The following is a 16,143-nucleotide window of genomic DNA, read 5'->3' as shown; positions in this document are numbered from 1 at the left end:
GGGGATGTGTGAGGCAAGTTCTTTACACAGAGGGTGGTGAGCGCCTGGAACTTGCTGCCGGGGGAGGTGGTGGAAGCAGGTACGATAGCGACGTTTAAGAGGCATCTTGACAAATACGTGAATAGGATGGGAATAGAGGGATACGGTCCCCGGAAGTGCAGAAGCTTTTAGTTTAGACAGGCATCAAGATCGGCGCAGGCTTGGAGGGCCGAATGGCCTGTTGCTGTGCTGTACTGTTCTTTGTTCTTTTGTTCCTGCCATCCCAGGAATCAGTCTCGTAAACCTTCGCTGCACTCCCTCCATAGCAAGAACATCCTTCCTCAGATAAGGAGACCAAAACTGCACACAATACTCCAGATGTGGTCTCACCAAGGCCTTGTATAATTCCAGCAAGACATCCTTGTTCCTGTACTCGAATCCTCTCGCTATGAAGGCCAACATATCATTTGCCGCCTTAACTGCCTGCTGCACCTGTATGCTTACTTTCAGCAACTGGTGCACAAGGACACCCAGGTCTAGCTGCACCTCCCCCTTTCCCAATTTATCGCTGTTCAGATAATCTGCCTTTCTGTTTTTGCTACCAAAGTGGATAACCTCACATTTATCCACATTATACTGCATCTGCCATGTATTTTCCCACTCACCCAACTTGTCCAAATCACACTGGAGCTTCTCTGCATCCTCCTCACAGCTCCCACTCCCACCCAGCTTTGTGTCGTCTGCAAATTTGGATATATTACATTTAATTCCCTCATCTATATCATTAATATATATTGTGAATAGCTGGGATCCTAGAACTGATCCCTGCGGTGCCCCACTAGTCACTGCCTGCCACTCGGAAAAAGACCCGTTTATTCCTACTCTTTGTTTCCTGTCTGCCAACCAGTTCTCTATCCATGTCAGTACCTTACCCCCAACCCCATGTGATTTAATTTTGCACGCTAATCTTTTATGTGGGACCTTATCGAAAGCCTTCTGAAAGTCCAAATACACCACATCCACTGGTTCTCCCTTATCTATTCTACTAGTTACATCCCCAAAAAACTCCAGTAGATTTGTCAAGCATGATTTCTATTTCGTAAATCCATGTTGACTTTGTCCAATCCTGTCATTGTTTTCCAAGTGCTCTGCTATTACGTCTTTTATAATGGACTCTAGCATTTCCCCATTACTGATGTCAGGCTAACCAGTCTATAATTTTCTGTTTTCTTTCTACCTACTTTTTTAAATAGTGGGGGTTACATTAGCTATCTTCCAATCTGTTGGAACTGTTCCAGAGTCTATAGAATTTTGAAGTGACCAGCAATGCATCTACTATTTCTAGGGCCACTTCCTTGAGTACTCTGGGATGTAGATTATCAGGCCCTGGGGATTTATCGGCCTTCGATCCCGTCAATTTCCCTAACACCATTTCCCTACTAATACTGATTTCATACAGTTCCTCCTTCTCACTGGACCCTTTGTTCCCCAACATCTCTGGGAGGTAATTTGTGTCCTCCTTTGTGAAGACAGAACCAAAGTATGTATTTAATTGGTCTGCCATTTCTTTGTTCCCCATTATAAATTCCCCCATTTCTGACTTTAAGGGACCCACATTTGTCTTCACTAATCTTTTTCTCTTCACATACCTATAGAAGCTTTTACAGTCAGTTTTTAGGTTCTCTGCAAGCTTACTCTCATGCTCTATTTTCCCCTTCTTAATCAATCCCTTTGTCCTCCTTTGCTGAATTCTAAACTGCTCCCAATCCTCAGATTTGCTTGTTCTGGCCATTTTATATTTCTCCTCCTTGGATCTAATACTATCCCCAATTTATTTTGTAAGCCACGGTTGAGCCACCTTTCTTGTTTTATTTTTGCGCCAGACAAGAATGAACAATTGTTGTAATTATCCATGTGCTCTTTAAATGCTAACCATTGCCTATCCACTGTCAACCCTTTAAGTAATGTTCCCCAACCTATCATAGCCAACTCGCGCCTCATACCTTCATAACTTCCTTAATTTAGATTCAGGACCCTAGTCTTGGAATCAACACTCACTCTCCATCTTAATGAAGAATTCTATCATGTTTTGGTCGCTCTTCTCCAAGGAACACCACACAACAAGATTGTTAACTAATCCTTTCTCATTACACAATACCCAGTCTAGAATGGCCTGTTCTCTAGTTGGTTCCTCAATGTATTGGTCCAAAAAACCACTGCGTATGTACTCCAGGAATTTCTCCTCTACAGTATTATTGCTAATTTGGTTTGCCCAATCTATATGTAGATGAAAGACACCCATAATTACAGTTGCACCCTTATTGCACGTGTCTCTAATTTCCTGTTTAATACCATCCTCTACATCACTGCTGTTTGGGGGTCTATATACAACCCCCACCAACATTTTCTGCCCCTTGGTGTTTCTTAGCTCCACCCATACAGATTCCACATCAGGATTCGCTGAGCTAATATCCTTCCTCACTATTGTATTGATTTCCTCTTTTACTAAAAATGCTACTCCACCTCCTTTCCCTTTTTGCCTGTCCTTCCTAAATATTGAATACCCTTGGATGTTCAGTTCCCATCCTTGGTCACCCCGCAGCCATGTCTCCATATATAGGACAATCCTCTTATCCCAGGAACAAATCTAGTGAACCTTCACTGTACTGCCTCCAATGGAAGTATATCTTTCTTTAAATATGGAGACTGAAACCACACACAGTAGTCCATGTGTGGTCTCACAAAGCCCTGTACAATTGTAGCAAGACTTCCTTATTCTTGTACTTCAATACCCCTGCTCCATGATGTGTAGAAATACAAAGTTGCTCCCCCACCTCGATTGTGGCATCTGACTCTTGGCAACTGTGCTGAGATGGGCTTATGAACTCACCCAGTGTGATATACACACCGCTGGAAGTGGTTTCAAAGCTAATTCCTCCTTCAAGTACTGATCTACGCAATAAATAATTTATTTCCCACAAGAGATTGCTTGAAATAAAGGTATCAATGACTTCTAATGCAGACATCCCTCTCTCTCTCTTCAACCCAATCATCAAAACTAGTCTGTAAACCTGCTATGTGGGAGAAAACTCAGAAAGCTATTACAAACAATCATAATTATTAATCCAAGATTTTTTTTTCTAGTTTCTTCCTCCTCTCATCAAGGCACAGACTCCTGCTAGGTACAATTACAGTGACAATGGCAGCCCTCAATTCCTCACCCAAGAAGCCATAACTATCAGAAATGAGAATGCTCCTTAAACCACAGGCCAATTGTAGCACCTCTACTGCTGCTCCACTGAGCTAGCCTAACAAGGCAAGCTAGGTTTGAACCTGGGAACTTCCTGGTCAAATGGCTCAATGCAGCCTTGGGTAGAGCATTTATCACTGAATTACCAGGGGACCCAATTGTGATGATTATTAAAACTCGACACATGGTGCTGTAAATATGGTACTTTATTATAATTGTACTTGTACTGTTACACAACTCACACAATTATTTGTCTAAATGTAATACAATGGCAATAACATTCTTCGCTTCCACCTGTATTGCAAATTTATTATATTCTCATCCTTTTGTCAGTCAAAACTGGCATTGTGGCAGTCAGTGTGATGGTGTCTCTCAAACCCCTAGGATAGCATTGACAATCTTGGATTTTTTTTTTGAAAAAAGGCAGCAACTATAAATTTTCAGAAACAATTTGAAAAGATCAAAAACACGCAAGATCCCCAAGTGATGGACAACAACTACTGGGTAAAAACCAAGTGAGTCAAACAACTTCAGCAATCCGCTGTCTTCCAGTGTTACATCCCGGGAGTTGTAGTTTTCAGTTGCTCAACCTAAGAACAAGTAGTCTCCAAATTCAGCTGATAACAGATATCCCGATACATGCAAAGTAGTTCTATTCAGCAGCCTCATGCTCAATTTCCATGCAGATAGTGTTTAAGATATGAAGCTTGAATGAAGTGGTTTAAATATTCCAGTTGTCTGGAAATACGAAGATGAACATGGCCAGCTTAGCTCCTGAGATGGAGAGGATACGTTATAGCCAGCAGTGGGTCAAGACGATAACAAAATCAAAGAACAGTACAGATGGCCTAGGTCTATCTTAGCTCATCCATCGGGAAATAAATTACAATTATTTCTCCATTACTGCATCCATCTCTTTCTTAAATGATGCTGAGACTTTCTTGCCCCCATGACTCTACCCAGAAGTCCATTCCACATGTAGATCGCTTTGTGTACAGAACAACTGCCCAAGATCAGTCCTAGATTTCCTTTGTCCAGTATGAAACTTTGACCGACTGTTTTAATTTAATTTAAAGCGGCGTTTTGGATTTATCTCTTCTGTGCAGTTTTTTTACCATATACTTCTACCATATATCTATATTATGTCCCCTCCCAGCTACCTTTTAAGGCTGAAGAGCACAAGTTTTACCGCTCCTTGCTCATAACTTCTTCCACGGGGAAGCTGACTGGATACCTCGTGAGTCATGAGTGGGTTATTGTCCGTCTCCTGAGTGGAGATACCGGCAAATGTATTCCGTTTGCAACATAATTTTGAACTGAATAAAATTAAGAAAAAGGGAAGTAAGGAAGGATTTGTTATTAGGACCAAGGAATGTCAAAGTTTTGTTTTGCTTTGTTATGACGACCTCCATTTCTTAGAAATTAAAATTTTAATTCCATAGATATTTTACCACACGAAGTTTAAATATTCAGGATTCTGGTATAGGCAAAGCCTTTGTGTGTCTTTCTCTCTATCTTTCTCCCACCCACCTCTTAAAGGGTCACAATAATAATATTTCATGAAGCTTAAATAGAATAACAGTTTGAACGTTTTCCCATGTATTGCAGTGGTTGATTGATGAATCCATGCTAATTTATATTCATAAGATTCACATTTTTAGCAGTTGCTTCTTTCCAGTGATCCTGGTCTCCAAATGCTCGTGTCCTTTTGTAATCTGGAAGAAGGGGGAAAAATGGAAACAGGCTTGAATGGATGGACTGTACTTTTTATTAAATCGTTCACAAATTGTCTACATCTTCCACTTCATACCAGTATCAATCCAGAAAATACATTTTGAAATGGAAAGAATTGCTTGTTGAAAAAGGTTACATCAGGGAGAACATTCAATAGATAGGTGTAGGGCACTAGAAGGTCTGATTTGTCCTGGCACTGAGTCTGTTGGCAGCACCTACACCTACTCCAACCAACCCAGATAAAGTCAGGGACCTGTACTTCCAATCTTAAAATTCTACTCTGCACATGCTGTGAATATCATTAAATATAAAGCTGGCAGGATCTGCAGTATTCCCACCATCCTTTTCTGGTCAATAATGATGTATAGGAAAGAAGAAGATTGAACACATCATTTGTATGGTGCCAAGCTGCACTAATGTGTTGTGGACAGTGCTTCAATTTCTACTTATTGCTGCAGCATTCATCAAACAACCAGGAGACCTACTAGCAAGCAACCTTATGGCTCTTCATTGCACTGTCTCCAGTACTAGAATGAGTTCATTGTTCAATGGTGCCAGAACCGGACACAGTGTTCGAGTTGGGGTCTGACCACAACATTATACAGGTTAATCACAATTAAAAACGATTCATTTATATCATACTATTAATGCAGGAAATTGTCAGAGTGCACCTTGCAGGGTCATTAAGAAACCTGGAGGAAGTCACAAAGATATGGAGGGGTGAGGCCATGGGGGAATTTAAAGACAAGGTTAAGAATTTTAGGTTTGAGGTTTTGAGGGACAGGAATGTTGGGCTCAGTGGACAGAATACAGGCAGCAGCGTTTTGGACAAGCCAAGGTTTATGGATGATGGAGAATAGGATGCTGCCTGTAGCCACTGAAATAGTCAAGTTTGTAGGTGGCAAAGACATGGATGAGGGTATCAGTAACTGATAAGAGGCGATAGTGCAAAGGTTACAGAGGCATAAGTAGGCAGCTTTCGTGAACCAGAAGATATGGGGTTGGAATCTGTCAAGATTGCAAACAATCTGGTTCAGCTTGAGAGGGTGATAATGGTTTTGGTCTTCCCAATGCTGAGCTGGAGGAAATTACATCAAGCTGAAGCTTTGATATAAACAGTCAGACAGCTCAGAGGCAGTGGAGGGGTCAAGCGAGGTAATGAGCAGGTGGAGATGGACACCATCGATGTACATTGGTAGCTAAACTAATGTCTGTAGATGATGATCTGAAAATGCCGCGGATGCTGGGAGACATAACTAGTACATTTAAGCATAAAACTAATTTACAATCCTCCAGCCCCATCTAGAAAACTGTACCCAGTTATATTCCCCTCGCAAGATGGGAGATATCCTAAGGTCCTTAGTTATCAGAATAGGCTTAGAGAGCTAGGACTTTTTACCTTGGAAAAGCATAGACTTCATAGGAATATTACTGAAGTGTTTAAAATTATGAAGGAAGAATAAATGAAACAACTTGCACTTATATAACACCTTTCACCACCTCAGGACATCCCAAAGCGCTTCACAACCAATGAAGTTTTTAATTATAGTCAATATTTCAATGTAGGAATGAAAAGTCGTCAACCTGAAATGTTAACTTTGTTTCTCTCTCCACAGGTGCGACCTGACCTGCTGACTATTTCTAGCTTTCTCTATTTTTATTTTTAATGTTGGAAAGTGCGGCAGCCAATTTGCGCCCAGCAAGGTCTCACAAACAGCTGAGATAAATGACTAGAAAATTTATTTTTGGTATTATTATTTGAGGAATATTACTCAGTACAGTTGCTATTTTATGTGTGTATATTTATCTTGTGCTCAACTTCGATTTCAAGTCTACTTGCAGCATTTTTGCTTTCTAACATTTTTCTAACAGTTCTCTTTACTATTGCAAAATAATTCTTCAATTGCAGAGGCAAAGTCTATTAGTACAGTTTTTTCTAAGTCTCTCTTTGCACCCCCACCCACTACCCTTTTGATATACTTGGTCCCCTATGAATCGCAAGGTCATGGGCTCAAGCCCCACTCCAGGGACTTGAGCAGAAATCTAGACTGGCATTACAGTGCAGTACTGAGGGAGTGCTGCACTGTTGGAGATGCTGTCTTTCAGATGAGACGTTAAACTGAGGCCCCATCTGCCCTTCAGGTGGACGTAAATGATCCTGTGATATTATTTGAAGAAGAGAAGTGGATATTTCCTGGGTATCCTGGTCAACATTTAACCCTCAATCAACACCTAGAAACAAATTTTCTGGTCACTATCTCATGCTGTTTGTAGGACTTTGCTGTGCACAAATTGACTGTCACGTTCTCTATGTAGCAATAGTGACTATGCTTCAAAAAGTACATTATTAACTGAAAAGCAGTTTTTGGACATCCTGAAGTCATGAAAAGCACTATATAAATGTAAGTCTTTCTTCCTTTGTGTTTCTGCATATTCCAGTATGTGTCCCAATGAAGCCGTCCCTATTTTTGTCCCTGCGGCATTTAGGGGACATACTTTTCTTTATTTGACATTCGATTTGTTTATTAATAGAAGTGTTCTTAGTATAGTAAAATACCATGATAGAATAGTCATATCTCCAAACATGGCTCATCATTTGTAACAGGATATTTGTAGTGGAGAATCTACTCAGCTGATGTGGGAAATGTGGCCACTTTCATTAACCCAAAAGTGATTCAGCAATCGTGCAGATGTTAATTCAGCTACTTCATCCTTAAGCATCAAATTAAATCACAAAAGATGTTAAAGTTTAAGATATTCTTAGAAATTCTAAGGGCCTGAGATTCTGGAGATTCTGCTCCATTGGGCCAAGTATGGTAAAGCAGAATGCCTGCCCTCACTCTCCCAACTTACAGGACCAAGGTCATATGCGTGGCCACTTGCTCACCTCATTGGCACTTGACCTGATCTGCCCTGAGCCTTTCCTGGGCCAAAGAAAACTTCAGAAGAAAAGATCTTTGCTCCACAAAAAGCCAGGATTCTATTAAAATAAGGTATTCAATCCCCTCTGGATTCCATTATCTTTGCCTGTTAATAGATTGGGGAATTTTAAAAGACTTCAGGAGAACTCATCCCAGCTGGCAAGAATTTCCATTGAGGCTTTATAAAGGTAACAAGTGGATCTCCCCAGGTGGCCTGGGAACTTTTCCAGACATGTTCCCTAGACTTCGGGAAGGGAGAGAGGATGATGAACAGAGGACTCACTCTCTTTTAGTATATGGTACTACATATTCAATAATAGTGATTTTTAAAAAGATTAACTCCATTTCTTGAGGAGTTTCTTTTAGACCCACTGGCTGTTAGAGCATGCTTTATACCAAAATCATTGGCAGCAGTTGATACATAGTGTCATCAATGATATTGGTTGCAACCCAAGATCATCAATGGCTATTGGCATAGATCATTGTCACTATCATTAATCATTATCGGTTGGGTCTCAAAATTATCAATGGCTATTGATTGTGATCCAAGTGTTGACAACATCAATGGCTATTAGTTGACCACTAGTCTCTTCTATGGTTTTTGGTGTCGACTTAATGGCAGAATTCTCAATAGCTACTGGAAATACAGACAGAAATTCTGAAACATTCATGATGCTACTACATATATTTGTTTGACTGTAATTTCACTTTTTATTTGATCTCTTTGCTTCATATATTTGTTTGCTTTTTTTCCAGTCTGTGCCACATGTTACCTGCCTCCAAATAAACATCTCCCATAGTTTAAATATGCTAAACATTGAATTAAGAATGCAGGGTTAAGAATGGGACTGCAGGGAACTATAGCAAGCCATTAATTCACAGCAAGACTCTGACAATTTCAGGTTTTAATGCTATTCGGTGTTTTACCATTGTAAAAACCTTAGCAGTGAATCCTGATGTCGTACCATCCAAAGACCATAATATTTTGTTTTGACTTTGGAAAAGAATACATTCTTTGATAGTTCCTGAAATATATATTTTCCAACAAGCCATTGCATGTAAATATTTTTTTCTCTGCCCACCCTGTTTATCAAACAAATTAATCGGCTGAGATGTGGAAGCTACCTCCAAGGAGAAGATTCCAGGTGTTTATGTCATAGTTATGATAACCATTGTCTTCAGCAGATCTTCTCCCATCTGGAAGAACAACACCAGAGTTAAGTTAGATTTTAGTATTGAGTCATCATTTTCTTCATGGGATCATTAACTGTTGCAGGATTTCTCAGGCCTGTGTCTCAGGTGCTTATGAGACCATAAAATAATGATGACCTTGTTGACAGATTAAAGTAGATACCAGTTCAGGGAAATGAAACACTTTTCCAAACTGGTCAGGTACAGTATGGATTTGAATGGATTCAAGCTCCTTTCATACTATACCTTTAGGCAATCACATTTCACTGTATAGCCAAGTGCTCTTGAATATCACCCTACAGTCTCTCATCATGGACTCAATGGTCAGATAACGGCATGGGCTAGAAACAGAGTAATTCTCCTTCGTTTTCTGTTGGAACATAGTTGAGGAATGGCCACTTGAGCAAGGTATCATAGGGCAGTTAATATCCAAAGGATTATTTCCCAGTGTGAGTTACTGCCTCCCATAGCACAGGTGAGAAAATTGTAGAGTATGTTCTTTTAAAGAAATATTTTTTTCTCTATTTAACTAGTTTTGTTTATCCATGGCAAACCAAGCTATATTTGATACCATGTGACTTGAATAGGTTTTTATTGAAACTTGTAGCATTGTAAAATTTTGATCTATTTATAAATGACAGTGATCCTCTGCCTTGTTAAGTCAGCTTATCTCAACTGGGGCATCAGTTGAGGCACTACAATTGGCTTTGGGAGGTAAAAGTTTAGCCAGTATTTCTGTTCCTAATCACTATAAGGTGATGCATTCTGGAAAGTGCACATGAATTGGCATTAACTAAAGACTGTTAGTGCTTGTGCAACAATCCCAGAAAGAGTCAATTTCTTCAGTAGAGGAGATGGGATCAGGAGAGAAAATTGGAAAATATAAGAATGGCTCCCTTTCTGAGCGCAAAGACACGACATTGCTTTTCCTGTAACATATCTGTGTTAGTGGATAACTGCAGGTCTGAGAAAGAGCTGAGACCCTGCTAGGAATCTCAGATCACCCTCTGGGCTTTAACACAAAACATCCAGAGGGAGGATTGGCATTGATTCTGTAACACTGTGATCAATTATCATAATAAAATTATTCAACCATACTGACACTCAGGATCTCATTACCTTTTCTCATTCTGCTAAGCCAACAATGAACCTACCTCCTTTGGACAGTAATTAGTATAATGCCTTAGCACTAATAGGTAATAGTTGAAGTAAAGCTGGGAGTTTTAATAACAGTGCCGCTGAGGAACAGTGCCACTGGGGGGGCCATTACTTGTTGGGAAAATGTAACTTAATTGTTCAAACACTATGAATCCTGTTAATACAGAAGGAGGCTGTAGCCAACTCCAGTTTGCCTTGGAATAATGCTGGTTTGATTAAATGACTTAGGAGATGATTAGGAGCCATTATTACAGAAAATGGTTGCAACATGCTATTTAACTGATGTCTCTTCCTTTACCTTGTCCTCTCATACTACTACTTTGGTGGTTTTCAGCATAATGGCTTGGCCCTTCTCCCAGATTTTTCATTCTACTCATGCCATTTAGAACTCAATAAATGTTAGTAGATTTTACTTACAACGTCCTTTAAGGTACAGCATGGACTGTGGACCCCAGTTTTTTGGAATAACTTTGATCTAGGGGAGGGAAGAAACAAATTTCAACAGTATATAAGTAAATATTGCAACAAGATTATCAAGAATTAATAAGAGTTTGTTTCAGAACTTTACCTTTGGAGTGCAGCAGGTTTCAACAATGGAAAAGATTATTAGGATAGCGCAAGTGCAGATTACTGCCATCTTAGCTTTCTATAGAGAAACAAAATTGGAAAGAAAGGTTGAGATAGTCTCTGTGGGTTGTTAGATGTATTGTTATGTGTTGTAGAGATTGACATCCTAGTGGAGAAAATAATAGTTATTTTATTAAAAATAACAAATGCTGGATATGCATAACAGGTTAAGCAGCATCAGAGAGAGAAAGTTATATTTTGGGTGGGACAATTGCTCACTTCTGATTTCCCATAATGGTTTTCTTGCTACCTGTGATTGTTGCTGTGGTTTATTTCTAGTAATGCTAGATACTTCTGACATGTCCCCAAAGTGACCGCTTTTCATGTGTGAGCCATGGCAGTGGGTGTCAGCTTGCTATTTGACAGCAGGCATGTTATCCAGCTGAGCTTGATCCTCTCCTCACCTAATAGCACTACACCATGTATTTTCCAAAAAGATCACTATTGCAATCCGGAGTGAAAAATCTGGCAAATCTTTCCTTGGCCTGATGATACCGAGGCCAACTGTCAAACTTTAATAGCTAACCCAGGTCAGGTCACCTAACTCTATGTACACCTGGATAAAAGAATATCCAAAACATTCAATACGAACAGCATAGACAGAAGCAAGTTAATAAGGGATCATACTATAAAGTAACAAATGGCTTAGATAAGATAAATTCTGACATTCATCAAATTAAAATTAAGTTTTCAGATTTCCCAGACAGTCTGATGTTACACTGCAGCACAGTGCAAAACAGCAACTCCATTTCTTGACTTTGCAGCTAGATAGACAACACGGTTCACATTGATGCAAGACTAAAAGTGCTTTGCATAGGTGCAAAACTGTGCGGTTTAGAGGTCCTGAAGAAATCACAGCAGCTTCCCCCACAGATACAACTAACCTATTCACTGTTACTTTCAGCAGCACTGTCATCAGTCGTGAGTTTCAGCAAACTTTCTCTTTTGGGAAAAGTAAAAGCTGTGTGAGTTTTGTCACAACCTCACATGAAAATACCATGTCGGTACTATTTCACGTAATTTACATCATTGTGCGATTCACTTGTAAATAATGGAAAAAAGAGCACATTTGAAAAAAAAGACAAGCCAAATAGAGCACCTTATTGCACCTCTCAATGTCAGCTTAAAGTACTCATACTATTAATTAGTTTGGAATGTAGCGACTGTTCTGAAGTGACCATTTTGTATATCATTAGATCCCATTAACAGCAAATATTACAACATCTATCTCAGCATTTTATTGCTAAAATTGACAACATTTACTGTAAAGTTCATGCATATCCTGGTGTCAGCTCCTGTATATGTACAACATGCACCTAATACCAGATCACTCGCGTGTGGTACAGGACTATATGTCTTAATGTCAACTCAAATATATATCGGTGCTGTAAACTGGATGTGTTCTATGCCCTCCATAGCTGAGGAGATGATATCTGAGAGTCATGTTGGAGCAAGCATGTTTTTCAAATTGCATTTATAAAGTGCCTAGTTAGCTTAAACGTCTTTACACAATGAAGTATTTTAAATACAGTGACTGTTGCTCTGAAGCAAGCCTCGCAAACATTCTACAACAGTGAGTCCCATAAATCCAGTACGATGACTTAATTTGATCTTTCTGCTTTTAGTTGAAAGCAGATGTTTGGTAGGAACTGTTCCTGCTCTTCTTTGAATGGTGTCATGAGGGTTTCAAGGCCTGGGTTTGACATCCCATCCAATGGACATCCCATCTATTAACACTCCAGTACGCAAGAAATGCTGCACCAGCTCAGTTTACCAACTCAGTTCCTGGAGTCATCTTAGATCAGTAACCTTCTCACAAGCAAGAGTACAACGCAGACAAATTGTGTGAATGTGATTGTGCTTTTAAATTAAACTTAACCCGCCCTCCTGCCTTAATGTATCCTCTTTTATAAAACAATTAATTCAAAATAAATGTTATTTTCTTACCATCATATTAGATGTGTTAATTGCTTTCTTGAGCAGTGGACCTTACGAGTTGTCAGTTTCTCCCTCCGGAAACAGTGCAATTCATTCACTTTCCTCACACAGACATCGCCTGCTCCAGTCTCAAGTCCGTTGGGTCGCAGTGCGCTGGCAAGAAACTTGATGCCACAGGGACCCCTGCCTCTCTATCGGTCGAGAGGACAGGAGGAGGCGAACTACCTATAAACCATCTCAACTTCAATGCAAGGACGTCATCCCTCGCCCTACCTGCCAAATGACACATCAGGCAGAGCGAATGCAAAGGGGTTAATTCAATTTGTCAAGAGTTTGCTACAAATCTCGGAGGACAAAAGCGAGACATGATCCTGTTAGCGTTTATTTGTGTTCAGGTACATGTTGATGGATGAGAAAGCTCAGAGATCCATCGATAAATCAAAAGACCAGCTAAGTACTAGCAGACCTGCAGAACATGTGGTTTAAAATGTTAGTAAATCTCAATTTAGATGAACTTATATAAATGTGTACAGCGAATTAGATAATTAGACAGTGGAATCTAAAATAAATTTTAAAAAGGAGCCATAACTATCGATCCGAGCAGATACACGGGTTCAGTAATTAGATTCGATAAACCGACACATTAGGTTATGGCAACAGGTAGATTTATTGATCGGACCGTACCGCTCTTTGTAATAGAAAATGTAAATATTAGTTTGACAGAAAAAATATATAAATTGCATTAGATATATTGCTGAACAAAGTAATGAAATATAGAGAAGTCGCACAACAATTGATTAAAGTCCATATTGGATTAGCTAATAGAGATATGTATAGCGATTTGATTAAAAGCACAATGTCAGTCTCTGAATAAGGTTATGTCAACAGTGATATACAGATTCGGTAGCACATATCTATTGAGCCATCATTATAGCTACAATTGACAAGATTTGATAGAAACGCCTGTTTATTAATCATAGATTAGTTGGTAGATCAAACTGGTCCTATCTATAGATTGCAACTATATTTGATATTTATGGGCCAAATTTGATTAGGCTATCGAGGGAATCGGAAAGGTTGAGGTTAGATTAAGAAATACCTTGCAGTTATATGAAGTTATATAAAGCCAAATATTTTTGAAGTGTAATCATTGTTTTAATATGGGGATCTCAGCTGCCAATTTGGCACAGCAAGGTGCCACAAACACCAATGTTTTGATGTTGTTTGAAGAATAAATGTTGGCCATGACTCGAGGAGAATTCCATGCTCTCCCAATAATGGCATTCAGCTCTTCTAGAAGCTCCAGGGAACACCACCCCCAGCCCCAACCCCACCCCCACCACACTCCAAACTCCAATCCCTAACAGTTGGAGATCCTTCCTAAAGTGCTGGTGTTTAAACCAGAACTCTGGTTATGCTGTGAAATATTCTTTATTTACAATAAAAGCCACAAAATAGCTTCAATTTATTTCATCATGAATGTTTTTCAGGATTGGAAGGTGAGGTGAGAGCGACTGCCCTTGACATCAAGGCAACATTTGACCGAGTACAGCATCAAGGAGCCCTATCAAAACTGGTCAATGGGAATCGGGGAAAACTCTCCACTGGTTAGAGTCATACCTAGCGCAAAGGAAGATGGTTGTGGTTGTTGGAGGTCAATCATCTCAGTCCCAGGACATCACTGAGGAGTTCCTCAGGGTAGTGTCCTAGGCCCAACTATTTCAGCTGCTTCATCAATGACCTTCCTTCAATCAGAAGGTCAGAAGTGGGGAAGTTCGCTGATGATTGCACAATGTTCAGCACCATTCGTGACTCCTCAGATACTGAAGCAGTCCGTGTTGAAATGAAGCAAGACCTGGACAATATCCAGACTTCTGCTGATAAGTGACAAGTAATCATCGTACCACACAAGTGCTAGGCAATGACCATCTCCAACAAGAGAGAATCTAACCATCTCCCCTCGATGTTCAATGGCATTACGATCGCTGAATCCCCCACTATCAACATCCTGGGGGCTATCATTGACCAGAAACTGAACTGGAGTAGCCACATAAATACCACAGCTACAAGAGCAGGTCAGAGGCTAGGAATCCTGCGGCGGGGTACTCACCTCCTGACTCCCCAAAGCCGGTCCACCATCTACAAGGCACAAGTATGGAATGTGATGGAATACTCTCCACTTGCCTGGATGGGTGCAGCTCCAAAAACAATCAAGAAGCTCAACACCATCCAGGACAAAGCAGCCCGCTTGATCAGCACCCCATTCATAAACATTCACTCCCTCCACCACCGACACACAGTGGAAGCAGTGTGTACCATCTACAAGATGCACTGCAGCAATGCACCAAGGCTCCTTAGACAGCACCTTCTGAACCCGCGACCTCTACTTTCTAGAAGGACAAGGGCAGCAGATGCATGGGAACACCACCACCGACAAGTTCCCATCCAAGTCACACACCATCCTGACTTGGAACTATATCGCCGTTCCTTCACTGCCACTGGGTCAAAATCCTGGAACTCTCTTCCTAACAGCACTGTGGGTGTACCTACCCAACATGGACTGCAGTGGTTCAAGAAAGCAGCTCACCACCACCTTCTCAAGGGCAATTAGGGATGGGCAATAAATGCTGGCCTAGCCAGCGATGCCAACATCCCATGAACGAATAAAAAATATCTAACTATGCTCTCTGTGGGCAAGACTACACTTTTGGCCTCTGCTTAGATTTGTAACAGTTGAAAGCAAACTCTTTGTCCTTATGGCTCAGTTGATAAATGCCCTGCACAGTGGCGCAGTGGATGGCACCGCAGCCTCACAGCTCCAGCGACCCGGGTTCGATTCTGGGTACTGCCTGTGTGGAGTTTGCAAGTTCTCCCTGTGTCTGCGTGGGTTTCCTCCGGGTGCTCCGGTTTCCTCCCACATGCCAAAGACTTGCAGGTTGATAGGTAAATTGCCCGTTAAAAATTGCCCCTGGTATAGGTAGTTGGTAGGGAAATATAGGGACAGGTGGGGATGTGGTAGGAATATGGAATTAGTGTAGGATTAGTATGGATGGGTGGTTGATGGTCGGCACAGACTCGGTGGGCCGAAGGGCCTGTTTCAGTGCTGTATCTCTAAACTAAACTAAACTTGAACGAGCCATACAGACCAGGAGGGTCCCGTGGTTGGTCCCCATTCTGTGTTGAGTCGGAGCACATGTATGGCTGTTAGGTGAGAACACTCAAGCAGCTTGCTAATTGTCTCAGTTCTACCCTGATATGTGGTGAGTAGAGCAAGGTACCAGATGGTTATTGATGCCTATGTAATGTTAGGGTGTGACAAAGATTAATGGCAGAACATCTAGGACT

The 16,143-nt window shown here is 40.7% G+C and overlaps 1 protein-coding gene across 1 annotated transcript; it reads right to left on the bottom strand.

Annotated features, from left to right (window-relative positions):
* Window positions 1–3,472: 3,472 nt before the first annotated feature.
* Window positions 3,473–13,164, bottom strand: spx (spexin hormone). Its single transcript, XM_068046857.1, has 5 exons — window positions 12,808–13,164; window positions 10,802–10,879; window positions 10,651–10,708; window positions 9,010–9,081; window positions 3,473–4,944 (listed from the first exon to the last, which is right to left on the bottom strand). The coding sequence occupies exons 1-5, from the start codon at window positions 12,811–12,813 to the stop codon at window positions 4,859–4,861; spliced, it is 300 nt and encodes a 99-aa protein (XP_067902958.1). The 5' UTR covers window positions 12,814–13,164; the 3' UTR covers window positions 3,473–4,858.
* Between the last annotated feature and the right edge of the window lie 2,979 nt (window positions 13,165–16,143).

Source organism: Heterodontus francisci, chromosome 14 (genome assembly GCF_036365525.1).
Source record: "Heterodontus francisci isolate sHetFra1 chromosome 14, sHetFra1.hap1, whole genome shotgun sequence".
Lineage (NCBI taxonomy): Eukaryota > Metazoa > Chordata > Chondrichthyes > Heterodontiformes > Heterodontidae > Heterodontus > Heterodontus francisci.
The sequence above is the reverse complement of the archived record's forward strand: the minus strand, read 5'-3'. Positions and strand labels throughout refer to the sequence as shown.